Consider the following 10,000-nt stretch of genomic DNA (forward strand, 5'->3'; position numbering starts at 1 on the left):
TCTTCTTTCGCCATTGGAGGTCAACGTATCAAATTTAATTATGAATTGGAAAGCTTGGCAAATTCGTCTCACCCCTGCACATGATTAGCACATTAATGCCACAAACGTGTCACACCAGACCTCCCGCTGTTGTTCAAGTTAAAAAGCTTGAAGCAAGCATAGGATGCTCGCATCTTGGTCGAGTTGTCTTCTAAACCACAGAGCTGGATGACATTAAACTCTCTTACTCATAAGATTTAACGTTGACAAGTGGTCTTGTGACATTTCCATAGCTGGTCGCTCGTGTCACTTTTGTGCCTAATCCTAAGCTTTCTTCCGACCTGATGCTCTCTTCAATAATATATCTGATCACGGACGATGAGGTGTCAAGGCAAAAACAGACGATGCAAATGAGAAGCTCAAGGCATCGCGGTGGCGAACATTTAAGTGCAAATCGCATAATTATCACTTACCCAGCGTGGTTCCGGGAAACGGGGAATATAGCGCCCACTTCGCATGCGGGAGGTACCGAGATCGACACCCGGATTTTCCACAGACAGCCTGTTTTATTTTTACCAAGTTTAATCATGTCATGTCTGCGAGTCTTTCCTTGGAATGAAGAGCAGTTTATCCGCTGTAAACTTCTAAACAAGGTCTCTATTGGTTCAACGATGGGAACTCCTGTTCACCTGGTGACTGTGAAATCACTGGGACATTCATGGCAAGTGACAGAAAAGGAGCCTCACGGAGGAATGAGGTCCACCTGCTGACTTTTTCAGGAAACTTGGAATCCTCCATTTTTTAAACCTGTTAATGTTGACCCGAAAAACGTCCGTAATGAACTCTACAGGTGAAGGAAAATCGCTTTCAAGCCAAAGACCTCACACATAGACTCGCTTTGACGAAGGTGACGAAGTGATCTTCCGATTTTATCCCTTAGTCATGGCCAACCTTGACTTGTTTGCCTACAGCTGGCCTATGCCAATCAAAACAAAGCGTTCCTGGGTGGGCTTGAACCACCAACCTTTCGGTTAACAGCCGAACGCGCTAACCGATTGCGCCACAGAGACAGGTCTAAACGCTTGGCCGAGAACAAGGTTGGACAAACTTCCACTCAATCTTGACCACGACTATGGGATAAGCCTTCTAAATTCCTGCGGCCATTTTTTCTTGTCCTTTTCAGACACGAAAGTAGCAGTGTCGAGAAAAAGAACAACCAGTCCAGAACGTGTTGTTAACGATCCTTTGATTTCCTTCTACTCATGCCTCACTTGCTTCGTTATTTCCAACAGCTGTCGACAAAAACAACCAGCCCACAACGTCTTTGAAGAAATTTTTAACGTTCCTTTGATTTTGTTGCACTAGTGGTAACCCTTGAGAGCATTTATTTCGTGCTCTTACACTCCAGTATCTTAATGTTCCATTTTACGGTGACAACTCTATTCCGCAATAATCTTCGAGTTTCACACACACCAAAGACAAAGAAACTTTAAAAGCAAGCCTGATTTTAAATAGGCTTTTTGCAATGCCTGAAGTTCCTCATTCTTAAAAGAAAAGCCTTACATCAGAAGAGTGCAGTTGTGAAATTTGGATCATTTGAGACCACAGTGATCCTTTTCAATTTCATACTCCTTAACATTCCAGAATTTTTTAACCACTTGTGAAGTCGTGCTTGTTTTCGTAGTGTAGTGGTTATCACGTCCGCCTCACACGCGGAAGGTCGCAGGTTCAAGTCCTGCCGAAAACAAAATGCATTTTTATCGAGCCTATAGCTAAAGCTAAACGACCACAGCTCCAGGTTTCTTATTTTGAAGACTGTTACACCATGTTTATTCCAGCCCAACAACCTGCAGTCCCGCAATCTCCAAAGACCATTGATCATATGTTGTCAAGTCGAAGAAAATGCACTTTCCTTCTGTCAGTCTGGGTCTGTGCATCGGTGCCTGTTAAACGCGAATTGCCTCAACTCAGCTACTTCACTCACGTGGTGATTAAGAATGAGACAAATTAGACATAGAACACCACATTAGGACAAGTGGTAGGGTTTCTTTTCAACTCTCGCTCAAGTAATTTGCAACACAATGGGCGTGACGGTAGCTTTCTCTGCACGGCCTGTTGGTCTAGCATGATTCTCGCTTTGGGTGCGAGAGGTCCCGGATTCGACTCCCGGACAGGCCCTTTTATACAGCAATGTTCATAGATGAAGAAGTTGCCGTCAGTATCACGAAACATACGGCACACTCTTCTTTCGCCATTGGAGGTCAACGTATCAAATTTAATCATGAATTGGAAAGCGTGGTAAATTCGTCTTACCCCTTCGCATGATTAGCACATTCATACCACAAACGTGTCACACCAGACGTCCCACTTCTGTTCAAGTTAAAAAGCTTGAGGCAAGCATAGAATGCTCGAATCTTGGTCGAGTTGTCTTCCAAACCACAGAGCTGGATGACATTAAACTCTCTTACTCATAAGGTTTAACGTTGACAAGTGGTCTTGTGACATTTCCATAGCTGGTCGCTCGTGTCACTTTTGTGCCTAATCCTAAGCTTTCTTCCGACCTCATGCTCTCTTCAATAATATATCTGATCACGGACGACGAGGTGTCGAGGCAAAAACAGATGATGCAAATGAGAAGCTCAAGGCATCGCGGTGGCGAACATTTAAGTGCAAATCGCATAATTATCACTTACCCAGCGTGGTTCCGGGAAACGGGGAATATAGCGCCCACTTCGCATGCGGGAGGTACCGAGATCGACACCCGGATTTTCCACAGGCAGCCTGTTGTATTGTTACGAAGTTTAATCATGTCATGTCTGCGAGTCTTTCCTTGGAATGAAGAGCAGTTTATCCGCTGTAAACTTCTAAACAAGGTCTCTATTGGTTCAACGATGGGAACTCCTGTTCACCTGGTGACTGTGAAATCACTGGGACATTCATGGCAAGTGACAGAAAAGGAGCCTCACGGAGGAATGACCTCCACCTGCTGACTTTTTCAGGAAACTTGGAATCCTCCATTTTTTAAAGCTGTTAATGTTGACCCGAAAAACGCCCGTAATCAACTCTACAGATGAATGAAAATCGCTTTTCAAGGCAAAGACGTCACACATAGACTCGCTTTGACGAAGGTGAGGAAGTGATCTTCCGATTGGCCCCTTAGTCATGGCCAACCTTGACTTGTTTGCCTACAGCTGGCCTATGCCAATCAAAACTAAGCGTCCCTGGGTGGGCTTGAACCACCAACCTTTCGGTTAACAGCCGAACGCGCTAACCGATTGCGCCACAGAGACAAGTCTGAACGCTTGGCCAAGGACAAGATTGGATAAACTTCCACTCAATCTTGACCACGACTATGCGATGAGCCTTCTAAATTCCTGCGGCCATTTTTTCTTGTCCTTTTCAGACACGAAAGTAGCAATGTCGAGAAAAAGAACAACCAGTCCAGAACGTGTTGTTAACGATCCTTTGATTTCCTTCTACTTATGCCTCACTTGCTTCGTTATTTCCAACAGCTGTCCACAAAACAACCAGCCCACAACGTCTTTGAAGACATTTTTAACGTTCCTTTGATTTTGTTGCACTTGAGAGCATTTATTGCTTCCACTTACACTCCAGTATCTTAATGTTCCATTTCACGGTGACAACTCTATTCCCCAAGAATCTTTGAGTTTCACACACACCAAAGACAAAGAAACTTTAAAAGCAAGCCTGATTTTAAATAGGCTTTTTGCAATGCCTGAAGTTCCTCATTCTTAAAAGAAAAGCCTTACATCAGAAGAGTGCAGTTGTGAAATTTGGATCACTTGAGAGCACAGTGGTCCTTTTTAATTTCATACTCCTTAACATTCCGCAAATAATTAACCGCTCACAAAGTCGTGCTTGTTTTCGTAGTGTAGTGGTTATCACGTCCGCCTCACACGCGGAAGGTCGCAGGTTCAAGTCCTGCCGAAAACAAAGAGCATTTTTGAGGAGCCTATAGCTGAAGCTAAACGACCACAACTCCAGGTTTCTCATTTTGAAGACTGCTACACCATGTTTATTCCAGCCCAACAACCTGCAGTCCCGCAATCTCCAAAGACCATTGATCATATGTTGTCAAGTCGAAGAAAATGCACTTTCCTTCTGTCCGTCTGGGTCTGTGCATCGGTACCTGTTAAGAGGCTCTCCGGGTAAGAACGCGTAAGGCAAATTTCCGCCCTTCATCGATTTCCTTGATATTTTCAGTGATTGTCGACTACCCTATCCCATGTACAAATATCGCATTTACTTTGATCGATTCCATGCCTTTAATTTTTTTAGAGGACTGTTTCCGAGGTGACCTCTGAACTCCACAATTTGCCGTCTGTAACACCTTCGATCTAGCTGCAACTATCGGACACCAGCAAAGCTCTGCTTTCTATTATGGAAAGCTGATTATTTTATATATTTAAGAGTAACTCTTCTTTAATGCATCACAGGTTCAACGATTGAGTCCTACAAAATATTTACTGGGTTATGAATGTTTCAAAATACCTTATCTTGAGCCGAGAATTTTTTGAGGCGGGAGGTACCTGCGTTTGAAAGGTATTATCTCAGTTGTGGGACGTTATCTAGAGCTAAGACTACTACAGCTGGAAAGTACTTATACAAGGCTAACACATCATAGAATAAAACTTTTGGGCACTCGCTTGCGGGCGCCGTAAAAGGGTTCGTTATTTTCACAATTATTCGGCGCTATTTTGACATAAAAGGAACCGCCGTTCCATCTATTTTTTGATCGCAAGTTTGAGAAACATCCTTCTCTTGAGAAAATATTTGTATAGATAATTCAATTACTTCATCCTAAATGCCGTTCAACCTTCAAGATCTTGCATGTACGAAAATTGGCCTGTTTGTGAAGAATAAACAAGAGAAGACAAGGGAGACTCGTCGTCTACATATTTACTTATGCAAATTAGCAACCAAACTGGTGTGGTGTGTTCCTCACCAATACACTTGGGTACAGAATAATGTTTATGATCAGAATTATGTTCTGAGCTAGTGTGCAGTAGGTTACCGCATTGAGCACGGTGAATCCTTTTTCATGACAACGTAGTGTTGTGTTCTTGGTAGGGGCCGGTCGCGCAACAGTCAACAGCCGGGGGCAAAGAGGAAAAAATTATGTTATTTGCATTGATGCCATCGTAAATTTCCATGAAATACCACCTCTTGGCCGGCAATATCACGGTACGTTTAGCTTACTGTAGTTTGCGTCTTTAATTTGAACGTTTACGGCATGTCGGCATGTCGACCCAAGGAAAGTTAGATGGTGAGTTCGACGAGGTTGAAAGGGTTCAATCAGTACCCAACAAATGGCTTTACAACTATTAGTCATTCATCAAAAAATAAAAACACACACACACGCGCACAAAAACAGTTCAGTTTGCATTGGTTTTGCCTCCTTATTTCCAGACGATGTAACTTGTTGAGATTTGAATGGACTTACATGCCAGTAGTGCTCTAATTAAAGCATTTGCATTCTTGAACAAATGACATCAATAGATCTATCAGGTCCTTTTTTCTGTCTCTTGATTTAAATGGTACTTCATAATGGCGCAAGATATCCTTGAGCAGTGTGACGTTAAATTGATGCAGCTTATTTTTCTTCGCACACTCGCACAAGTTGAAGGCGTCGTATGAAAGGGGATGCTGCGGCCTCAGTTCCTCTGAGATGTGCTCCATCAGCCGCTGTCGCTCTTCTTCTTCTTCCTCTAGAAAGAGTTCCTTTGAACTTTGCTCACCTTCAGGTGAGGGTGCTTGTTGTCTTCTTCTGTTTGCAGACAGGCGTGAGAAAAACCCTTGCACTTGGCTTTTAGTCAACCACTCTTCTCGCTCAAATAACCTTCTGTTCTGCTCATCTCTTGCCTTCCGCATATCATTGGAAACTTGCTGAAGGTCAGCTTTTAGCCCTGACTGTTCTCCGGGGTCAAACTTTGCAATCAGGTAGTTTTTAACTTTCTCGGGGAATCTAGTTGATCCTGCTCGTTGCTTGGTTAGGGCCCAGCCCATAATAACACAGCTCGTGGCGGGCGCCGGTTCACTTTCACTCTGGTGGACAGGTTCGCAAGGTTCATCTTCAGTGATGTTGACTGTTGTGGTAAATCTCTCCACCCAATCTCTACGAATCGTATTGTAAAGCGTTTCTGACTGTCTTTCAGCCTCAACGCAGTGATCCCCTACATCTAAATGCGCTTCAAGTTCTGAAAACAGCTGAAAACTCTTCACACACCCAGGCTCCGAACATTCAAAAATTTCAATGTCCGAATTGTCCAAATCGTGATGACGATTGCCTTCATCTGAATCCTCCGCCACAGAATTTCTGCTTTGGTATACATGTGAATTATGAAAAGGGAAAAACTCTTCCTTAACTATGAGACAGGTGTCCCCTTGATCTTTTGTCACCAGCTGGTCGAATGAGATTTCCTTGCCATGCCCAATTCTGTAGGACTTCCACATACGAATAGTTTTCTCATCAATCTGAACGTTGTGCAGTTTGCTGAAACCATCTATTTTGTTCACTTCTAGAGTTAACTTCGCTTCGTCAACCTCACAAACACCTGCGGAGGTACCCTTCACTGGTCGTTCAGATAGTGCACTTCTCATGTCCCCCGCAGTCAGAATGTCGTGTCCTTCGTCGCAGAAACGGCGGATGCATGTTTTCATGGGGCACAAGATCCCATCACAAACGTCTTTGCCATATTGCGGTTCAGAAACGTCATAGCGACAAACGTCTGCACCAACCCGTTCACCAACCTTCCTTGCTGCAGCGATTAGAGAATTATTATGGTAGCAACTAGCTTCATCTGATCTCAAATAAACTTGGGTGATGTGAGGCTTCTTGGCCTTAAGTTCTCCTAATATGTTTTTTAGAATAGAACACACAGCGAACCAATCCTGTTGACATGCATCAAACAGATTAGCATATGACTGCATCTCCAGCTTTCCACTGACGTCAAGATCGCCTGTGATCACCGTCGATATGTGCCAACTCAATACTCTCTTACCGAACCAGTCGGACTTATTTTCTCGATATCTAAGCTGAAGAAACTTCATCGCCCAATCCATTATTATCAGCGCACAATTTGGATTCACACTTATCATCTTCAAGTGATCTTGCTTTGCCGCTTCTTGGTTAACGGAACGAACAACATGCGCCTTCCAGTGCAAGATATCTGCCTTTGCCAGCTTGAAGTCGTATAGCAGATCTTCTCGTTCTTCATAGCTGTAAGGAATCCACAGGGCACTTTGAATTCTATCTTCGACTTCATCGAATGCGTTTCGAAGGTCTTGGCAGTCACTGCAGCTTTCTGTGTGTTCAAATAGCGTTTCCCATTCCTTAGCCTTTCCTTGATTTCAGTGCACCATTGCCTGTCCATCCCTCCTTTCTCTAGATCATCGACTATCGATTCAATTTTATGGAAACCTGCAGAGCCATCGGCGGCCGTATTGTCGAGGCCTTGTAAAGACTTTCGCTGCGAAGCTTGTCTTACTTCCAGAATCTTGAAGAGGGTGGTGCGACTTACAGGTTCAAATCTCTCCTCCTGACAGAACTGCATGTACTGACTAATCATTGTAGAACGAGTTACTGTACGGACAACGTTTAGCATTTCCATTGTCTGGCCACTGTCTAGCTTAAGTAACTTAGTTCCGTAGGATACATCCTGATAAAAGTACGGGTGATTAATGAACTCAACGAAATGATCAACTTTGCTCATATCAATGCGGACACGATGGTATTTCTTCTCCTCAGGAGCCAAGCCTGCACCTATCGCTCTTGCATTACACCGCGCTCTATGTATCTGACGCGTAGACAGTTTTCCATATGGTGCATGAAGTTTCTTCAGTGTGCTCACCGAATACTTGTACGCATAATAGACTGAGAATTTGCGTCTTGGTGCTTTTGGTTTTAGCATTTTTGTAAGCGCTTATCAAGGTTTTGAGCACATCATCGGCTTCTGCTACGTCATCCATTTCTCCTAAGGTGGCCATGGCATTGAAAAGCACCTTCCCGTAGTTGGGGCTATCACTTCGCACACAAGCATGGAGTCTTCTTTGGCCTTTTCGATGAAGCACTGTCGCTGTTCTGAAGTACATTTTTCCCATGAGACAAGCTGTGATTTTGGAGGTTTTCTTTCGCAAGGAACATTTCTTGCAACCTCGTCCATCGCAGCGTTATAGGTGCTGACTAATTCAGGTCTATGACCAGAGGTTACTCCGGGAATCAAGACAGGACTCCAACAAGGACTGGAATGTGGGTTCGAGGCAGGCGTGGGGAACTGGCGAAATGGCGTTGTCTGCATTTCAGCAGCATTTGCTCGTATGGCTGTTCTTGCTTCAGCTTTAGCAACTCGGAGGATCGAAATATTATCTATTTTGCCGCGAGGTATAGGCGCGGATTTATAAAACATGTTAACCGTATTACTAAAGAGGGGCATTAAGGGACCGGTTTATGTAGAGGGGAGGGAAGAGACAAGGGGGTTCAAGGCTATTTTCCATTTGCAAAGAGGGAGGAACTATGTTTGTTTAGCTCTGGGTTGAAGGGGGTCAGTATGTAAATTTTGCAAGAGGACTTCTTAGTGCAATATCGGAAAATGAAAATCATCACAATTCACCAGTTGGGCAGGTCACATTACAGATTTACTGCAGTTAAATAATTATTATAGTACATTTCCTTTAATTTAATCCTTTAATTTCTTCACCATTCCAGAATGGCCTGCTTAACTATTTCTCTGCACGAAAAACTTCTCTTCAAATAATCAGGGTGCGGTTGTGGAAGAACTAATTTGTTTTCAGTATTCAGTATTCCTTAAATGGTAAGCACTTTGATTGTCACCATAAACAAACCTTGATTGCAGAAATTCTGGTGTCATATCATTCAAAAAGAATTCAAAAAGGGGTCCACGCAAATTGAGTGATCTTTGCCTTAACTGCTCGCTCTCAGCATGTGACTTGGCACTAAATTAGCTGCTTCCATGGTCTAGGACCTCGAACGCAATAAACATAATCAACAAACCTTTCAGTATCCGCTTCTTCCTGGTTAGACAAGACTTTAGCAGAGCTCTGCCATCCAGTTGCCGCCAGTCGCTCAGCATGCTTCTTACGGCAAGTGGTGCAAATAGCTATGTGTATATACTAACAACAATGTGTACGATGAATAACAGGAAACTATTCCTGAATGGTAGTAGAAAGAATCAGAAAGGGACAAACTATGCGGAGGAGTTCACACTATGGTACGTGCAGCCCAGCACTGGGTTTATATTCTCCAATATTGTTTGCCATTCAGGCTAGTGAAAAACGAAAACAACGGAGAATATATAGTTGGTAATGGTTGCTAGACAGTAAAAAGGAGTACATTTTAGTTTTAGGTATACACCAATGAAAAACAACAACAGCTGAAGCCTGAAATATCACTGGTATTACGGCTAAACGGGACTCGCCACAAGAATTAACCGAGGCCAAAGTGTACTTACGTGATCCGACAGCAGTATTTCTTTGAAAAATAAGCTTTATTTCGTCGGCCATTTGGAAGGTAATGACGTGGCTGCCCTTCACACTTGCAATTTTTCCTGTGTGGTCAGGGTATTGGCAGGATCTTGGACCACGCCAAAATCGTCCCAGTAGATGTCTGTGCCTGGGGCAGATGGTCCATCCCTTCAGTTGAGAGCTTGACAAGTGCTGGATTCCCGCTCTTGAAGTGATCAGTTTAACCTCTGTAACGTCACAACACTTCGATGAGTGGCAGCTAGCCAAATGGGCAGATATGTCTGCATTGCACTCTGGTAGCAAAACATGCGCAAGTTCGTCCCTACTAGACCCACATGGCGTTTTCAATAGTTCGTGGAACGAACAATCTGAGTAGATGGAGGACATTTTAAAGCGAACACCGAAGACTTGTCGATAAAATCTGTTTTGGTTTTGTTTGCAAATCTCTCCCGACAATCATATTCGATTTAATTTAATTAAGATAATTAAAGAGACAATTTGTTCGCGATAACTTTGATAA

The 10,000-nt window shown here is 43.4% G+C and overlaps 1 protein-coding gene and 4 non-coding genes across 5 annotated transcripts; 2 read left to right on the top strand and 3 right to left on the bottom strand.

The window, feature by feature from the left end:
• Positions 1-975: 975 nt before the first annotated feature.
• Positions 976-1,049, bottom strand: Trnan-guu (transfer RNA asparagine (anticodon GUU)). Its single transcript has one exon. It is a non-coding gene; the product is annotated as a tRNA-Asn (tRNA).
• A 604-nt stretch (positions 1,050-1,653) lies between these two features.
• On the top strand, positions 1,654-1,726 carry Trnav-cac (transfer RNA valine (anticodon CAC)). Its single transcript has one exon. It is a non-coding gene; the product is annotated as a tRNA-Val (tRNA).
• A 1,469-nt stretch (positions 1,727-3,195) lies between these two features.
• On the bottom strand, positions 3,196-3,269 carry Trnan-guu (transfer RNA asparagine (anticodon GUU)). The gene has a single exon. It is a non-coding gene; the product is annotated as a tRNA-Asn (tRNA).
• Positions 3,270-3,860: 591 nt separating this feature from the next.
• On the top strand, positions 3,861-3,933 carry Trnav-cac (transfer RNA valine (anticodon CAC)). Its single transcript has one exon. It is a non-coding gene; the product is annotated as a tRNA-Val (tRNA).
• A 1,524-nt stretch (positions 3,934-5,457) lies between these two features.
• Positions 5,458-6,600, bottom strand: LOC137980750 (uncharacterized). The gene has a single exon (XM_068828176.1). It carries the CDS (start codon positions 6,598-6,600, stop codon positions 5,458-5,460), a length of 1,143 nt encoding a protein of 380 aa, XP_068684277.1.
• Between the last annotated feature and the right edge of the window lie 3,400 nt (positions 6,601-10,000).

This window comes from Montipora foliosa, chromosome 12 (assembly GCF_036669935.1).
Source record: "Montipora foliosa isolate CH-2021 chromosome 12, ASM3666993v2, whole genome shotgun sequence".
Lineage (NCBI taxonomy): Eukaryota > Metazoa > Cnidaria > Anthozoa > Scleractinia > Acroporidae > Montipora > Montipora foliosa.

Coding starts and splice junctions, on each gene's coding strand:
- LOC137980750 (XM_068828176.1), bottom strand. CDS start 6,600: ATGAGAAGTGCACTATCTGAACGACCAGTGAAGGGTACCTCCGCAGGT.